The 19,920-nt window shown below is 39.8% G+C and overlaps 1 protein-coding gene across 2 annotated transcripts in view; it reads right to left on the reverse strand.

The window, feature by feature from the left end:
• Window positions 1-1,206: 1,206 nt before the first annotated feature.
• The window catches only part of EPDR1 (ependymin related 1), a 37,734-nt gene continuing 19,020 nt past the window's right edge, over window positions 1,207-19,920 (reverse strand). Inside the window, exons 2-3 of one of the 2 annotated variants that reach the window (XM_081146470.1) lie at window positions 4,119-4,327; window positions 1,207-2,965 (exon numbers count right to left, since the gene is read on the reverse strand). In XM_081146470.1, coding sequence (XP_081002596.1) covers window positions 2,769-2,965; window positions 4,119-4,327 — 406 coding nt within the window. In that variant the 3' untranslated portion in view covers window positions 1,207-2,768. The remainder of the gene's footprint in view (window positions 2,966-4,118; window positions 4,328-19,920) is intronic. The other variant, XR_013999476.1, reaches the window with a different exon arrangement.

The raw sequence follows: 19,920 nt of genomic DNA on the forward strand, positions 1-19,920 counted from the left end.
GTGGGAAAGAGGGAAGGATGGCTCTGTCCCAGAGCTGGACCTGCAGGGTTGAAGGCAGAAGATAACAAACATCCAGAGCTTGCATGGATCCTGGCAATTTGCCTGGGGAGAGGCGGAAGGTGTTCTTTTGTAGCATAAAAGCTCAGAGATACATGAGGCAGGGTATCAGGCAAAGTGGCAGGAATACCATGGCTGCAGGTGAGACACAGGATGCTTCTCTTTGTTAATATTTAAGAGCCCTTTTCTTTCTGACTATAATGGCTACTAGAGAGTTTTACATAAGACTGGTGACTAAGGAAACCCTCCTGCCACCCAGAGGTGGCCCAGGCCTCACTTCTCAGGCTCTGTAACTATTGGGAAAGAGAGGGGAGTGCCAAGTGCTGAGGCTGGAAAAGGAATCAGGAACCTGGTGGGCAGGGCCTTCCTTGAGACCATGCTAGGGAGACTCCACCTTACTTTGAGACTGGAGAACCACAGGAGCAGGGCACCATCAAGTGTGTATTGAGGTCCCACCAGATGTAAAATCCTTCTGGAAGGGGGACTTTTCATTCATTTCTGTGAAATGGCTTACCTACTAAAACAGGCCAACTGAAAAATGAACAGGCACACACTTTGTATATTCCTGAATAAAATACAAGGAGTTCCTTTCTCCTTTGAATAGGAGTGTGGGTTGGGGTGTGCACTGCAAAGATCCACAGCTAAGGGGAATGAGCATTCTGGAGAGCAGCGGGGCCATCCTGCTGGGTGGAGAGATAAGAATTGGGGCAAACACTGTCAAAGGCTTTATCAGGCTGGCTCACCTTGAAGGCACTGTGAAAGTCCCCTGTCTGTGCATTCCTTGTCTGTGCTTCACTCTGCTCTGTGACTCTGCCAACCAGCATGGGCCCTGGTTGGTAGGTAACAAGGTTTCAGTATTGACTTATGACTGACTGACTGAGCAAAAGGTGACTTCTAGAAGAAAAGACCAGGGAAATGACAGAGGATATAAAGGTAGTGCAAAGCCAGTGATACTAACAGCCTAGACCTGAATGGTGGCTGAAGGGATGGACAAGAGGCAGCAGCTCTAAGAACTATTCTGATAGGACTCAGGACCCTGATTGCATGTGAGCACTAAAGAAAAATGGGTCAAGAATGACTCTAATGCTTCTGACCCAGTCAACAGGACTTTAAGCAGAAGAACAAACTTTTGAGAAAGGATAAAGAATTTGTCTTAGATCACATAAATAACTTTATTCATTAGAGAAAAGTTTTAACTCCATTATCACCTAGATAATTCATATTTATTACAAAAGCAAATGTATCAAAGAATACTTTGAAATGCAAAGTTTGTTTATTGAAATAATATAAACAGTGAGTAATACAGATTGTTTCAGCATAATATAGATGTCACACATTTCTCTGGGTAACAGATAATATGTAAATAGATGGGCAGAAGAAACACAATAATACAGTAATCTAGAATAATCCATTTTATTACTGGGAGCCCCCCTAGAGATCTGCAAATGCAACCTCATTAACAAATGAGGAAACTAAAAACTAGAGAGGTTGGCATTCTCCACTCCACAAATTTTTAGGGCATTAACCATGTGCCAGGCACTTACTTGGTGCTGGGCATATAAACCTTAACAGAACATGGTATCCATGCTGTATGAGCTCCTAGCCAAGCTAGTGTATGACAGTGTCCAGTAAGCAGGAAATTAACACAACAGCCTAAATAATACTGTGAAAATTGCATAAGCTGCAAAGTGCACCCAATCCAGGCTTGGGAGCAATTCTCTGAAGATCTTGTGTGAGCTGACCTATGAAAGATGACCTGAAGTCAGGTAGACAAAGAGGTTGTACCCCAAGAAGGCCAAGGTGGGGGAAAGCATAGAGCATTTTGTTAATCAAAGGAATTCAAGTACAAGGAAATTCCAGTCCTGGATTTTGGAGACAGTAGTCTTCAGACTCCCAAGTTGGGGCTATTTTTAGAATACTTCCTGTCTCTGTAGGCCTCCTGACAGTAGGGGATGATTCAGCACAAGTATCAATACTCTTGCATAGAAAAATGGAAGCATGCATGGCTCATGTTTACCCGGGGGTAGACATTAAAGATTTTCAAACTCTCTTGTTTAAAATGTCTCTTTAGAGGAATAATTACTTTGTATTATAGCCTTTCATTTCCTTCCAAAACGTTCATATCAATTGAGTCATGCCATAAGCTCTTAAGTCTGGAAGGGGTTTTAAGGGATAACTTTTTCAGTAGTCTGGGGAGCATGGGGTGGGGACAGAGGGAGCAGTCACCTCCTTAGTGAAGGCAATACAGGGGTCATTATCTGTAGCAAACTTAAAAATTAATAATAAATTGACCAAAATTGTTCTGCTTTTTATTATTGCCATATGCCAGGAATCTGGTGATTCTCACTAATGTCAATAATAAAACATTTTTCCCTGCCAAGACGAACTGCTCCCACTGACTCTCAGCCCCATGCAAGCCACTATACTTCATATACACATGCACATGCAGAAAGCACAGCACCCAGATAGGCTACACAAAGTCCCCATGGTCCTCTCTGCAGTTCATATTACCACATCATCTCCATCCTCTTCCCTCTTTTAATATAGCTTGAGTAGCCAACATCATATGTACAAAAACAGCAAAACAAAACAAAAAACCCCACATCAATTTGTATCTACAAATAAGATTCTCATCTCTCAAGTTCAAATACATTTTGAGCTAAGGCCGCCAGTGTCTGATGTCTGATGCTCTCACACCTGCATTCACAGGCTTACCAGGAACAGTCCTCGCTCATCCTCTCCAGCTGGGCCGTCTGGCACGTGCTCGGGGGAATAAACACTGAGGGGTCTTTAATACCCAGCTGTATGTCAAAAAACCGTGTGGACAATATCACACTGTAGTTTTTGGTGAAGGTTTCCTGGACCGGATAACAGTCCTTGACTGTATAAATGCCAATCCAGGTTTCATCTATAAGAGGAAGGAAAGTTGACTTTTTAATATAGAAGACAGGCAAAATGCCTATATTTTTGTTGTGGTAAATAATACATAAAATTTACCATTTTAACCATTTTTAAGTACAGTTTAGTGGCATTAAGTACATTCACATTGTTGTGTAACCATCACTACCCCCCTCTCCAGGACTTTTTCATCTTCTCAATTGAAACTGTGCTCATTAAATGCTAACTCCCCATTCTTCTACCCCTTAGCCCCTGGCAACTACCATTTTCTTTTTGTCTCCATGAACTTGACTACTTGGAACCTCATATCAATGGAATTATACAGTATTTGTCCTTTAGTGACTGGCTTATTTCACTTAGCATAATGTCCTCAAGGCTCATCCATATTATAGTAGCATGTATCAGAATTTCCTTCTCTTTTAAGGCTGAGTGATATTCCATTATATGAATACACTACATTTTCTTTATCCATTCATCTGCTGATGGGCACTTAGGTTGTTTCCACCTTCTCACAATTATGAATAATTCTGCTATAAACATCAATGTTCAAATGTCTGAGTCATTTCTTTCAACTCTTTTGGTTATATGATCACAAGTGGAATTGCTGGGTCTTATGGTAATTTTATGCTTTTTTTTTTTTTTTTTTTTGCAGCTGTCATACTGTTTCCCACAGCATAAAATCCTGTGTTTCTGACAGTCTTGGGCTAGGCATGTTGACAGACAGAGAGGAGTTTCATATCTATGTATAAAAGCAGACACTGAAAATAATGGCAGTAAATCTGGTCACTTTGGCTTTAGGCAGTGATGTGGGGAAGGAAAAGGAGGCACCCAATTGTAATGTGTGCCTTAGACAACCTTCCATGTCACTGGTCTGGGGAGGTGGGGTGGGAGGATCATTAAATGTTGAGGTCAAGGCTAAGTCCATAAGAGCTAATGTGGAAGAAAGGTGCAGGCAGGACTAGAAGGCTGAAGTTTCAAATATGATGCTTAGATCCTGGTGGTACACAACTAGCAGAGTTCATGTGGGGGCTTTAACGGGGCCTTAAACAATTCAATTACACTTGTAAATTTCCCTAACAACTACCATCCTTAATGGACTTAAACATTTTTTCACATGATGCTCTCTGAGATGCAACCATCCCATATTTTTTTTGAACCCTTACATGATCTAGCTGACTTTCTGTCAGACCATTCCTGAACGGTGATCTGCTCCTGGGGCCCCCCTATGGAGTACTGGTCCTCAAAGGTGGAGTTCTGAGGAATGTCAAGAGGGTCCCAGGGGTCTGTCAGGGTGATCTTGGAACATTGCTTGGTGGCTTGTTCAATCTGAAACATCACTCCATCCTTATAGAGCAAAATATATTCAAATAATCTGAAATACAAAGTAAAAGAGAATATTCAACGCTTTAAGTGACGATCATCATGGCTTGTATCAGCACAAAGGCCAAAAGCCTTTGATATAAATTACTGTTAAAATAGAAAATAAATAGTTTTGCTTGTAGGCAATCATTTACTTATTTATAAACACTAGTCATACAAACAATCTAAATATAAAATAATTAAAGTTCAGAGTTCAAAACTGAATATTCACTGGACAATTACTTATCAAGCACCATATGCCAGATTCTGTGCTTGTGATACAAACATGAGAAAGACCTGAGCCTGGATTAACAGATCTGTGACCTATCTTTTAGACACAGGGGCACAGGAGGATTTGACCGTTGGCTTGGTTGAGCTCTCCTTACAGCACTAAGTCAAGGAATTACATATACTAAACGTAGAACGAACCCACTGAGGATGGACCAGGCACCCTAGCCCCATTGTCTCTACTGTCAGGCATGAATAAAGGGCTTTGGTGAGAAGACAGGTGCACTGAGAATGGGTGGCCCCTCACATACTGGGAGGAGGCCAAGATGAACAAGGACAAAAGCTAAGGAGACCCCAGAGTGAATGGCTTCCCAGGCAGTTTGTCTGCATGCTCTCTGCCTCACCTCTCATGCCCGTGTGCACAGAATATTCCCAGCCTATGCCGGGAGTCAGCAGACTACCCAGTGATCACCTTACATGCTGTATTGTCAACCATCCTGTGTCATTCTTTTTTATTTTTTTTAAATCCTCACCTGAGGATATGTTTTATTAATTTTTAATGAGAAAGGAATGGGGAGAGAGAAATATCGATGCAAGAGGGAAACATCTATCAGCTGCCTCCCTTACAAGCCCCCACTGGGAATCAAACCAAAACCTAGGTATGTTCCCTGACCAGGAAAGAACCCACCACTGTTTGGAGTACGGGAGGAAACTCCCACCATCTGAGCCACCTGGACAGGTCCCTGTGCCATTTATTTTTAAATATATTTTTATTGATTTCATAGAGAGGAAGGGGGAGAGAGAGATAGAGAGATAGAAACATCAATGATGAGAGAGTCATCATTGATCAGCTGCCTCCTGCACACCCCAGACTGCGGATGGAGCCCGCAACCCAGGCATGTGCCCTGACCAGGAATTGAACCACAATTTCCTGGATCCTAGGTGGATGCTTAAATGCTGAGCCACTCCCAGCAAGGTTGTGCCATTCTTAAAGCTAGCAATCTTGGGTGAAGCCCACTGAGTTTCTTTTTTCTTTTTATTTTTTTTACTTTAAATAATTTTTTATTTTTCAATTACAGTTGACATACAATATTATATTAGTTTCAGGTATATAACCCAGTGGTTAGACATTATATAACTTACTAAGTGATCACCCCAATAAATCTAGTACCCATCTGACACTATACGTAGTTATTAGAATATTATTGACTATATTACCTATACTGCACTTTATGTCCCGACTATTCTGTATCTACAAATTTGTACTTTTTAATCCCTTCAACTTTTTCACCCATCCCCCAACTCCCCTCCCATCTGGCAACCATCACAATGTTCTCTATCTATGAGTCTTTTTCTGTTCTGTTTGTTTGTTTATTTTAGTTTTTAGATTCCACATGTAAGTGAAATCATACGCCCACTGAGTTTTGGTGTGTTTGATTGTCCATCCTAAACTCAGGCCATGCTGCTGGTTGAGCAGTGAGGCTAAAGCCCTGATCTCAAAAAGTGAAAGTCGTAGCACCTGAGGATGGAAGAGCCTAGAGAAGTGGCTTTTCATGAACAAATAAAGATAGCTAATCCAAATGATCTGTGGTGCGTGAGACTCACTCCACTCCACAGACTCCATGGAGGATGCCTGTTCGCCATCCGAAGTCTGAGTGTAAACATTATTTTCTTCAGGAAAAAGTAGTATAAATAATCACTGTTTATGGGGTTAAAATAGTATTACTGATAGAATTATGCTTCTGCTTTCTATGAGCTGGTATAGAAAAAAATACATGGCCTCATTGTATGTATCTAGACATATCTATCCTGCTTATTCCAGAAACTATTGGAAATGGCTTACAAGGGTAAAACTCAAGCACAGACCTTTAGAAATGGGAGTGTATGTAGACAGAAAAGGAAGTGTTCATTATATGTCATATTGCTCAAAAATGATGTCAGCCTCTTATAAGCATGCATGGTTCACATCATACTATAAGCACTGTGGAGGAGTTTGGGGTTAGATTGTCAGTTTTCTCATGTCACTGTTTTCTCATTAGGTCCCTGGCACATGAGAGTCTAAACATTCACAGAAGGAATACAAAAACAGCATCGATTTTAGAGCACAGTTCATTCATTAACTGAGTGGGAATTTTTGTGCATACACAAATCCTATTCCATGGTCCTTTTAATGACAGCAGGCCCTGCACAAAACACCTGCACTGTTTGCCCTCAAGGGTGGTCTCCGTTCTTCTTCCCTTCATCACCAAACCATGCTCTTGTGCTTTCCCAAGGTTAAGGTGTTTAGCCTAAAGATTCATTCCTAGCTTTTGCTGAAACTTCAGTTTCATGCTTCTCAAGTTGCTATGATTGCCCCTGGAAGATATGCAGCCATGTACAGGAGAGGAAATTCCTTCTTGAGAATAGCCCACAGCCTCTGAATCCACGAGATCACAGAAGTGAGGGTCTGGCAGCCATGTTTGCATACATGATTTGGTCACACTCAGCAGGCTTGCTAAACCCGAAATGGACATCTGACCTAGGCAGGACAATCAGCTTTGCTCCCTCAGACATGTGGAATTGTGACAGAAGTTCTTCCAGTCCATCTGTTCATGTGGCTGGAAATGTCATATGTAAACACAGAAGTTATGGGAGGCTACTTTCCAACATGTGAACTGAATAAGAGCAAAAAATGAAGCAGAGAGAAGCATGAGCAAGCTGGGATTCCTGTAGCTGTTCGGTTCCTAGATGCATCTCTTTTCTGAGGCCCAGTGCCTGGTGAATGCCCCCTGTAAAGTTATAAGTTTCCTTTGTTCTAATAAACTTTCCTTTTTCTGCTTGGAATTTTTGTGTGACTCATAACCAGGACTCATTTCTAATATGGTTGAGGACTCCACTGTTCCACCTACACTCCCGGGTAATAGCTGTTCTGGGAGGGGCACAGCATGGCCTGCTGCAGAAGGAAGGACCACCAACACCTAGTCAGTCACCTGCCAGGGAAGGAAAGGAGACAGCAGGAGAGGAACAGCCAACTTCACTGTTTTCTTGAGGCCAGCTCTGACTATTCCAAAGAGTACAATTTAATTTTAAAATGAGAATTCTAGACTTAAAACAATCATTACAAAATGTTAACATTTGTTAATTCTGGGTGGTCTGAACACAGGTGTTTGTTATATGGTGTTCTCTGTTGTTTTATTTTCCAAAAAAAATTTCTTAATGAATGCATAGTCTGATATTGAGCTATGTCAACAATCCCTTAAGTAAAACAGAAAATATTCATTTAATGAGAAACAAAATAGAACTGTAATAATTTGTTTTCCAAAATACCATGTGCATATAAATGCGAGTATAGCTCTGCAGGAAGTTTTGGAAAGACGATATTGCTGATGCTGTAGTGGTTTGTATATTAATGTGAACATATACACAGTTAAGTTGTCAGGTTCTCCATCACAAATAGGATACAGGGCTTGGAACCTGACAGGTCAAAATGCAGAGGTCAGCCAAGGTTGAAATGAGTCATTGGCCTGGGATACTGTGCGAGTACTATCTGTAGACCAGAAAAACTGACCAACTACAACAGAAATTAGATTCTGGGAGGTGAGATTAAAGGCTGGCTCTGAATCGAAGGAAATTGTCACAAACTTTACCCCTGGGGTGCAGTCAAGCAAGGTGAGGTGCTGGAATGGATGTGGAAGACAAGGCAGGCAGGTCAGCCCTGGTTCATCAAATTCCTCCTTGCTGGCGGTTTGGGTGACCCCCCCCCACTGGGCCTCAGCTGTGAGCGAGGTCCAGCTCTCCAGGTCTGGCCACTTGTCAGTAGGCCCAGCTCTCCAGGACAACCTAAGTGCAGTGGAGGTATCCAGTGTCCCATTTTGCCACCCACTTCTGGGACAATGTTTTTATTGCTTTTGACAAAATTCTCAGACTACATTGACAATTTCTATTGTTTCCTGAAAATCCATTTTCCTTAGAAAACATGCTCTACCATCCTCATGTCTTCTAAAACACTAAAGACCTGCAGAAGTTATTTATATTTTGAAAATAGGTCTCTGGTTTTTGGAAAATTGATTCATATTTAATGAAAAAAAGTCAAACAATATAGAAATAGGAAAAGGAAATAAAAATTGTACAGAAGCTCTATCTTACAGAAATGATTCTCTAAACCTATGTTTTTAATTTTAATTATTAATGTTATGTGGTACAATACACATAAAATTTACCATTCTAACCATTTTTAAGTGTACAGTTTGATAGTACTAAGTACGTTCACATTGTTCTGTAACCAATCTCCAGAACTCTTTATCTTGCAAAATTGAAACTCTATACCCATTAAACAATTCCCCATTCCCCACCCCCACCCTCAGCTCCTGGTAACTACCATTCTTCTTTATGTCTCTATGAATTTGACTACTATAGTTACCTCAAATAAGTGGAATCAAACAGTAGTTTTTCTTTTGTGACTGGCTTATTTCACTTAGCATATTCTCCAGGTTCATCCATGTTGTAGCATGTGTCAGAATTTCCTTCCTTTATAAGACTCAGTAATATTCCATTAACTGTATATATGACAATTTGTTTAACCATTCATACATGGATGGACACTGGGTTGTTTCTAACTTTTGGCTATTGTGAATGAATGGAAATGGATGTGCAAATATATCAACAGTTCAAGATGAGTACTACACACATTTTACAAAAATGAGTGAATATTTATTTGTTTCCTAACCTGCATTTTTAAATTTTTACCTTTATTATTCAGAGTATTACAGATATCCCCCCTCGTTTCTCCATTGATCCTTTCCACCTCACATCCTGCCTCCCCCCCCCCCCCCCCCCCCCGGCCTTCATCACACTATTGCCTGTGTCCATGGGCTATGCATATATTCATGTAAGTCCTTTGACTAATCTCTCCCCACACACTCTCCCACCCCTGGCTTTCCACTGAGATTCATCAGTCTGTTCCATGCTTCTATGTCTCTGGATCTATTTTGTTCCTCAGTCTATTTTGTTTATTACATTCCACATATGAGTGAAATCATGTAAAACTGAATCAGGAAGAATCAGAAAACCTGAATAGGCTAATAATAATATGCTGTTTTGCATTACCTTCAATACTTTGATGCAGTAATAAGAAAACTCCCTCCAAACAAAAGCCCTGGTCCAGACTGCTTCACAGGGGAACTAATTCTTTAAGTTATAGGGTTAGATAGTTTATGAAAATTTTTCCTGCTTTTTGAGGTAAGCCTGTAGTGCTATGAACTTCCCTCTTAGGACTGCTTTCACTGTCTTTCCTGATTTCTTTCTTGATCTTATAGGTAACCCATTCATTGCTTAATAACATGCTATTTAGCCTCCATGTGTTTGAATGTTTTTGAATGTTTTTACTATAGTTGATTTCTAATTCCATGCCATTGTGATCTGATATGCTTGATCTGATTTCAATCTTCTTGAACTTGTAGAGACTTGTTTTGTGTCCTAACATGTGGTCTATCTTTGAGCGTGGCCCATATGCACCTGAGAGGAATGTATATTCTGCAGCTTTGGGGTGAAATGTTCTATAAATATCAATTAAATCCATCTGATCTAATGTACTATTTAGAGTCACTGTTTCTGTGTTGACTTTTTGTCTGGAAGATCTATCCAGTGAAGTCAGTGGGGTAGTAAAGTCCACGACTATGACTGTATTGCTGTTGGTCTCTCCCTTAAAGTCTTTAAGGTTATTATTGATAGGTCCTTATGTATTGCTATTTTAAGTCTTTATGTCTATGTTTCTCTCTGTATTTCTTCTTCTTATTACAGTAATCCCTTTAACATTTCTTGGAATGTTTCTATTTCTACTTCTAATTACAGCAGTCCCTTTAACATTTCCTGCAATGCTGGTTTGGTGCTAATAAACTCCTTTAGCCCTTTTTTGTCTGGGAAGACCTTTATTTCACCATCTATTTTGAATGAGAGCCTTGCTGTATAGACTGTTCTTGGTTTCAGATCCTTGTTTTGCATTAACTTGAATACTTAATGCTATTCCCTTCTGGCCTGTAGAGTTCTGATGAGAAGTCAACTGACAACCTTATGGGAGCTTCTTTGTAGGTAACAGATTGCTTTTCTCTTGCTGCCTTTAATAGTCTTTGTCTTGAATTTTTGGCCTTTCAATTATGATGTGTCTGGGCGTGGGCCTCTTTGGATTCTTCTTGCTTGGGAATCTCTGTGCCTCTTGAACTTGTGTGACATTTTTCTTGAGCAGATTCAGAAAGTTTTTTGCCATTATTTTTTCAAACAGTTTCTCTAACCCTTGCTTACTTTTGACCTCTTCTGGCACTCCTATGATGCAAATATTGTTACATTTCTTGTTGTCCCAGTCACTTAGACTGTCCTGCTGTTTTTTAATTGTTTTTTCTTTTTGGTTCTCTGACTGATTTTTTTCTATCCTGTTTTTCTAATTTGCTGATCTGATCCTCAGCTTCCTGTAATCTGCTGTTTATTCCTTCCAATGTATTCTTTATTTCTGCTATGTCATTCTTCATTTCTGACTGTTCAGTTTTCATAGTTTCCATATCTTTTTCATGCTGTTGAGCATCCTTATAATCGGTATTCTGAACTCTATATCAGATAGATTGCTTATCTCCATTTCATTTAGCTATTTTTCTGGAGGCTTCCTTGATCTTTCATTTGGGGCTTTTTTTGTGTCCCAATTTTCGCTGCCTATTTGGGTTTGCTTCTATGTATTTGGTAGGCCTGCTAGGACTCTCAGTCTTTTTTGGGGGTGTCTCTGGTGCAGGCCAATATCATATGCTGTTTGTGACTGGTCTTGAGTACCTTATTTGGAGCTATTAACAACCCACGGCTTGAAGTCCCCTGTGTTGGGGCTGGGTGAGGTTGGAAAAGACCAAGATGTACACCAAAGTTTGCTTTTCCAAGGTCGGTGTCCAGAAGTAGATCATCCCAGGACTCAAAGCACTCTGAGGTCTGCTTCTGCCTGCAGGATGATTAATCTGCTTCTCTTAATGAGCCTAAGGCTGTAGAAACTCCACTGGGTAGGGTAAGGTGAGAGGTTTTCCAACAGGGTGGGGCAATTGTTTTCCTCTCAGGTAAAAGCTGCTTGGAAGGTAAATGTATGGGGGAATGACTCAGTGCACAAATCCAGAGGGGTGCCCTCTGTGCTCTATCTCCAGAGCTCGCAACACTAGGTTCTCCTCACACAGCTCCAGTCCACTCTGCCCTCCCACTGCTAGGGCCCAAGGTGAGTGGCTGCACATGAAACTTAGTGTGTTGGCTCTTTAAGAGGGTGCCTGTTTTCCAGCCATCTCTCCCTGGTAGACAGAAACCCAGCTGCTTATCACTGCCAGATGTTATGTGGGCATCTTTCTCAATTCTGGTGCTCTTGGCTGGGAAGCCCAGCCTGGGGTTTAGGCCCCAGAGTCCTCAGTGGTAACCCCCCACAGCTGAAATATCCCTCTGGACCTTCAGCTGCTGCCTGTGGGAACCCAGCCAGCCCTCTTGCTCCTCAGCACTTCCTACCAGTCTCTATGTGGTCTCCACTTTTCCTCCTTGGTTATGAGGGTGCTTTTAAGATCACCTTCAGCTGCAGTTGATTTTTCAGTATGGTTTTTTTATATGTAAGTTGTAATTCCGGTTTGGTCCCAGGAGAGTGCCAGTGTAGCTTCCACTCAGTCCACTGCCATCTTTCATCTCTCTAACCTGCATTTTAAATTCAATTATTTGTCCTTGATATCCTTCCAAATAAAATACAGCTCAAAGGAATCATTTTTTTCTAATTTATTTTGAAATATTTTAAACACACAGAAAAGATGAGAGATTAGTATAATGATTACCTTAATACTAACCACCTAGATTCAACAATTATTACATTTTTTCATATTTGCTATGTTTATTTTCTAAATATTTCTTACAAACAAGAATTTTCTACCTCTTGACTGCGATACCATTGTCACATTTAAGAAATTAACACTCATTCCCTAATACTAGCTAATATCTGGTCCATATTCAATTCTCTCCCAAAATGTATTTTAAAGCTGGTTTCTTAAAGCAGAATCCAATCAGCGTTCAAGCATTATATTTTGTTGTTATGTCTTTTTTTAAAAATCTGGAACACTCCTACTATCTTGTTTTTACTTTTAACTTGGCATTCATTTTTTGAAGATCCCATGTTTGCAGATATTACACATTCAAGATTTCTTTGATAGTTTCTTCATGGTGTCATTTAACTAAACTGGACATGAGATTTAAGGGCATGATTAAATGTTTGTGAAAGATTTTTGGAAAGAACATGTCATTGGTAAGGCTGTATACTTCATTTTGCATCACATCAGAAGACAGGTGATGTCCCATCCCACTATGGGAGTAACCAGGTTATTATGTGGTTACTCCATGTATCTCTGTAATAAAGGTGTTTCCTTTGGCAATTACCAAGTAATTGGTGGGTGATACTTTGTGCTATTGGGGATATTTTGTTACCTTATAACTTTCACCTAATGGATTTAGGTAAAACCATTTTATGAATTTATTATTTCATTGGAGATTGGTATAATAGTACCAATGGTATATTCTAATGACATCTATCTAGCTATCTATCCATCTGTCTATTGATTATCACTCTGCACTATTGGGTTTTACTTATTCAATGTAAGATAAACAATTAAAATAGTTATTCCTTATAATGCTCAAATTATCCTAAGTTTGGTTAGTGGGAGCTCTGAGCTCCTTCCAACTAGTATTTGTGGCTTTTAACATAACTCCATTATCCTGTGTTTCCCGGTGTTCTGTGACACAAGAAGACACAGGCTTACCTTGGATTTTTCTTGCACCAAATCTGAAATTAGCCATTTCTTTAAGGAACCCTGGGACTTAGTGGGAAACAACTTAGAAACTGACATCAAGGCAGTAAACATGTTCATTGTCATTAGGATGTCATTCTTCTGAAGATGTTTCATAATTTGATTTAAAAAATAATAGCGAATTCATATTGATATTTCCAATTTAACATTATAGGTTTTCTCCTATTGTTTTTGTTTTTACGTTTGTATCTCATTTATCTTAAACTAAAAATCATGGTTCCTAACAACACCAGACTCTCCCCAAACCCAAACATCTTTGCATTTTGGAGGGGGGAGGGAATTGAGTTAAATTTATATATTAATGTAGGAATAATGGATATCTTTCCATATAGGATGATGTTGAGTCATCCTATCACGGCCAAAAAATATCTTTCTATGTTTTCAAATATTATTTTGTGTCTCTTGGTATATTTCAGGAGTGTTTAAAAGTTTTCCTATACAGATTTTGCACATTTTTAATTTTATTCCTAAGTAGCTTATATTTTGTGTTTGCTATTATTGTTTAAAATGGAACCTTCTCTTTCACTGTAGTTTCTAACAGATTATTGTTTGTATATATTAAGACTATTGATTTTTCATGTTAGTTTTGTATACAGCTACCTTACTAAATTAAGTTATTGTTTGATATAGTTGTATTTTTAGGTCTTTTATGTTTTCCATGTATACTGCATCCACATCAATGGCAGAGATAGTTTTTATCTCTTTTCTAATTCTTGTACCTCTAATTATTTTATCTCCCTGATTATATTGGCCAATAAATCCAACAGAATATAAAATAAAATAGAGATAATGAACATCCTTACCTCCTTCCTGGGTTTAGTGGGAAAAGAGGCTATGGTTTTAATATTAAGGATGTTAAGAACTGTGCAGATTTTATCATATTAAAGAGGCATCCATCAGGTGCTACTGAATGCTTAGTATCAGAAATATTTATTGAATTTTATCAACTGGATTTCTGGATACTAAGAAGATAATCACATATTTATTTTCATAGATGTTTATGGATTCCTTAAATTTTAAATTATCTTTGCATTCCTGGAATAAGCTTCATTGATCATAATGTATTCTTTTTTTATGTGCCATTAGATTCAGTGTGGTATATGGAAATTTTTAATCAATGATTGTTTCAATTTTCCTAAATAAGATTGCTTTGCAATAACTTTACTAAATGCATATTTCTCATATATATGAGATTAGATTATTTCTATAATTTTTTAATATTAGCAATATTAACAATGCTGAATTTGAGATATAAATTTGAGATAAACCCTTTTGCCTTTCAGTAATTACAACAAAATGGAAAATTTATAAACTGGCATTGCTGCATCAAATAAAATTCCTATTTTATATTTTATAAGATACTACTGTTTCCCAAAAAAGAACACTGTAAATTTTTTTTTTTGTTAATCCTCATATGAGGATATTTTTTCCACTTACTTTTTAGAGTGGAAGGGAGGGGGAAAGACTGAGAGAGAGAACACTAATGAGAGAGAGACACATCCGCAGTGCCCTGACTAGGACTAGGGATTGAGCCTGCAACCGAGGTATATGCCTTTGACTGGAATCGAACCTGAGACACTTCATTCCACAGGCTGACTCTCTAGCCACTAAGCAAAACCAGCCAAGGCCAGAACACTGTAATTTCCAACTGGATGTAGGGCTTCATTAATTTCTGTTCCAAAAAATACTAAAAGTTTACCCTACTGTAAAGGGTGGGAGAAAACTTTTTGTTTGTTTCTTTATTTCCTTGTGTGTTTTAAATTTATCTTTATTGTTGAAAGTATTACAGATGTCTCCCTTTTTCCCCCCATTGACCTCCTCAACCCCCCTCCCACCCCTTCCCACGGTTTCACCTCATTATTGTCTATGTCCATGAGTTTTGCATATATGCATATAAATTCTTCGGTTAATCTCTTCCTGCCCCCACCCCCCCTTATTCCCTGTGAAATACATCAGTCTGTTGCATACTTCAATGTCTCTGGGTCTATTTAGTTCATCAGTTTATTCTGTTCATTAGCTTCTTCTTAAAGAAGACCCTTCAACATTTCTCGTAATAGTGATATGGTGGTGATTGACTCCTTTAGCATTCTGTTGTCTGGGAAGCTCTTTATCTGACCTGCAATTCTAAATGATAGCTTTGCTGGGTAGAGTAATCTTGGTTGTACATCCTCACTTTTCATCACTTTGAATATTTCTTGCCACTTCCTTCTGGCCTGCAAAGTTTCTGTTGAGAAATCAGCTGACAGTCTTGTGGGAGCTCCCCTATAGATAACTGCTTTTCTCTTGCTGCTTTTAAGATTCTCTTTGTCTTTAACCTTTCACATTTTAATTATGATGTGTTTTGGTGTGGACCTCTTTGGGTTCCTCTTGTTTGGGTTTTTCTGTGCTTCCAGGACTTATAAATCTATTTCTTTCACCAGGTAGGGGAAGTTTTCTGTCACTATTTTTTCAAATAGATTTTCAATTTCTTGCTCCCTCTCTTCCCCTTCTGGTACCCCCATTACTTGAATGTTGTTATGCTTGAAGATATCCCAGCATCTCCTTACACTATCTTCACATCTTTTTAGTCTTCATTTTTTTGCCCTTGTGATTGGGTGCTTTTTGCTTCCTCATATTCCAAATTACTGATTTGATTCTTGGTGTCCTCTAATATACTGTTGATTCCCTGTAAATTATTCTTCATTTCAATTAGCATATTCTTCATTTTTGACTGGTCCGTTTTTATATTGTTGATGTTCCCACTAATTTCCTTGAAATTCTCATTAAGTTCCTTGAGCATCCTTATAGCCAATGTTTTGAACTCTGTATTTAGTAGTTTGCTTGCTTCCATTTCATTTAGTTCTTCTTCTGGAGATTTCTTATGTTCTTTCATTTGTGACATGTTTCTTTGTTTCTGCATTTTGGTTGTTTCTTTGTGTTTGTTTCTATGTATTAGATAGAGCTGCTATGTTTCCTGGAATTGGTAGAGTGGCTTTGTGTAACAGGTGTCTGTAGGGCCCAATGGCTCAGCCTCCACCAGTCACCTGAGCTGGGCCTTCTAGGTGCTCCCCTGTGTGGGCTGTGTGCACTGCCTTGGTGTAGTTGAGCCTTAACTGCTTTTGGTGTCACTAGGAGGAATTGACCCCCAGGCCAATTAGCTGTGAGGGTGAGCTGTGACTACAGCAGGAGAGCTGCTGTGCCAGAAACACCCTTCTGGAGCAGGATTTGCTTCACAGGGCTTTGGTGCTCACCAAATCTGCTGCTTGAGTGTGTCACTGGTGATGTAGTAAGGTTGTAATTGAGTGTAATCTGAAGCTCACCACTGGGTGTACTATCTCTGAGACCTCCTGGGAGGTGCAAAGTCAGCTTCTGCCTGTGCCCTGCTCAGGGCCACCTAGCATGAGCTACACAGCAATCTGTAGGTGGGTGCTACTTGTGTTGGGCTGGAGGTACCCAGGAGAGGCCCAGTTATGAACCAAGGTGGGCTGCTGCTAGTGCCAGGCCTGGTGCCACTTATTGAGAGCTATGGAGCATGCTGAAGCCAGCTGCTGCTTGTTTGACAGATTTTAGGAAAATCCGAAGCATGAGGCAAGAGAAGCCAGTTGTATGGAAAACCCACTGGAAATTGCTTGGATGAGCCTACAAGTAGGGAGGGCCAGGGTCTCAAGGAATCACCAGAGAAGGGCAAAAAGTGTGAAGCATGTTGATGGAGATTCAAATATGGCCTGAGAAAACTCTTTTTTAATTTAAATCATTTTTTAGTTTTCAATTACAGCTGACAAACAATATTATATTACTTTCAGGTGTTCCCCCCAGTGATTAGATGTTATATAACTTACTAAGTAATCATCCCTATAAATCTCTTATGCACCTGACACAATACAGTTATTAGAAAATTACTAACAATATTCTCTGTGCTGTACTTTATATTTCTGTGACTATTCTGTAACAAACAATCTGTACTTTTTAATCCCTTCACTTTTATCACCCATCCCCACAACGCTCTTTCCATCTGGCAACTGTCAAATTGTTCTCTGCATCTATGAGTCTGTTTATGTTCTCCTTGTTTTGTTTTGTTTTATTAAATTCAGTTGTTATTTGATATGTATTTCTTGCCATTTTATTATTCATCTTTATAAATTCTTCTTCTTTTTCTTCTTCTTCTTCTTATTCTTCTTCTTTTTCTTCTTCAAGGGGACCCTTTAACATTTCATGTAATACCGGTTTGGTGGTGACTAACTCCTTTAGATTTTTCTTGTCTGGGAAGATCTTTGTATGTCCTTAAATTCTAAATGATAGCTTGCTGGGTTGAGTAATCTTGGTTATAGATCCTTGCTTTTCATTATTTTGAATATTTCTTGCCAACGCCTTCTGGCATGCAAAGTTTTTATTGAGAAATCAGCTGACAGTCTTATGGGAGCTCCCTTGTATATAACGAACTGCTTTCCTCTTGTTGCTTTTAAGATTCTCTCTTTGTCTTTAACATTTGGCATTTTCATTATGATGTGTCTTGGTGTGGGCCTCTTCAGGTTCCTCTTGTTTGGGATTTTCTGTGTTTTCTGGACTTTTATGTCTATTTCCTTCACTAGGTTAAGAAAGTTTTCTGTCATTATTTTTTCAAATAGGTTTTCAATTCCTTGCTCTCTCCCTTCTTCCATTACCCCATGATGAGAATGTTGGTATGCTTGAGGTTGTCCCAGAGGTGCCTTACGCTATCATCATTACTTTGGATTCTTTTTTATTTTTGTTGTTCTGATTAGGTGTTTTCTGCTTCCTTATTTCCAAATTGCTAATTTGATCCTCTGCTTCATCTACTCTCTTGTTTGTTCCCTGTAACGTGTTCTTCACTTCAATTAGTGGATCCTTCATTTCTGTGGGTTTTTTTTATGGTTTCCATATCCTTTTTATGCTGTTGAAGTGTTTTGAACTCTGCATCTAGTAGATTGCTTGTCTAAATCTTGTTTAGCCCTTTTTCTAGAGATTTCTTGTGTTCTTTCATTTGGGAGCTCTTTCTTTGTCTCCTCATTTTGGCAGCCTCCCTATGTTTGTTTCTATGTATAAGGTAGAGCTGCTACATCTCCCAGGCTTGGTAGACTGACCTTATATAGTAGGTGTTCTGTACGGTACAGAGGCACAGCCTCCCTGATCACTCAATGGGAATGATTTACCCCCACAAAAACCAGCTGCAAAGACTGGCAGCAAACACCAACCACTGTGGAGGATCAGCTGTGAAAGGCCCTCCCCTACAAAGCAAGACTTACTTCACTGGGGCTCTAGTGCCCACTAAGTCTGCCCCTTGAGCTATTTTCTTGTGGAGGTGGCCCAGTGGTGCTTCAATGTGGTCTGAAGCTGTCTACTAGATACACTGGCTTTGGGGCCTCCCAGGAGTTCCAGGTCAAGATTAGCCACTACTTGTGTTGTTCCCAGGGCCACCTAGCACAACATGAGCCACAAAGCAATCTGCATATGGCCGCTATTCGTGCTGGGATTGGAGGTGCTCAGTCAAGGCCAACCTGTGAAACAAGGCTGGCTACTGTTAGCTCCCAGCCTGGGGCCACTTTATGAGAGGTATGGGGCATGCTGAGGTCAGATGAGCTTGTTTGGGAGATTTTAAGAAAATTTGAAGCATGAGCCAAGACATGCCATTCGAAAAGCCACTGGAAACAGCTCAGGCAGGCCAGCAAGTTGAGTAGGGAAGGGTGTCAGGAAATCACCAGGATGGGGCAAAGAGTGTGAGCCAGGGTGATGGACACTCAGATATGATGCCCACCTGCTAGCTCTGTGGTGGGTAGTACTCAGAAAAGGAACAATGGCCTCTGCCAGCACTTTTGTCTGGCATAAAGCTGCTCCCCTTACTCACAGCTCTTGCTCTAGTGCCAGACAATTTAATTCCTCCCAGTATGTTCCTGGTGCCTTTCTAGCTTCTGCCCCAGCACTGGAGTTCAAATGGAGTGAGTGCAAGTAAGTTCATGTATGAGTCCTTTAAGAAGAATGGCCTGAAACTCTAGCAGCCCTCCATCTCACTCAGCCACAATCCCTCACCACTTTTCAAAGCCAGAAGTATGGGGATTTCTCTTCCTGGCACTGGAACCCTGGGTTGGGGCACCTGGTGTAGAGCTGGGAATCCTCACTCCTCAGGGAGGACCTCTGCAGCTAACATATCCCTCCTGATTTTTATTCACCACACATGGGTGTGGGACCTGCCAGTTCTGCGTCTCTGCCACTCCTACCAGTCTCAGCTAGATTTCAGGTGGTTCTGGGTGATGGTTATTCATTAATTAAGTTGTAATTCTGATGTGGTTGTGGGAGGATACAGGTTGCCACATTTACCTAGGTCATCAGGGAGAAAACTTTTATGTGTAGTTTTCCTACTTCAAGACAAGATTTACAAACAATGTGAAAAGCACTGTAAAAAAGCTTAGGGCAAGGATTCAAAGTTCCCAGTCTACCACTCAAGAGCTGTATGATCACAATTTTAATCTCCTTATTTCTCATACGTAAAGAGAGACTAAAATTTTGAAACTCAGAGCATTATTATCAATATGATTTGAGATAATGGATATAAAAT

The sequence above is a fragment of the Miniopterus schreibersii genome, assembly GCF_964146895.1.
Source record: "Miniopterus schreibersii genome assembly, chromosome: 9".
Taxonomy (NCBI): domain Eukaryota; kingdom Metazoa; phylum Chordata; class Mammalia; order Chiroptera; family Miniopteridae; genus Miniopterus; species Miniopterus schreibersii.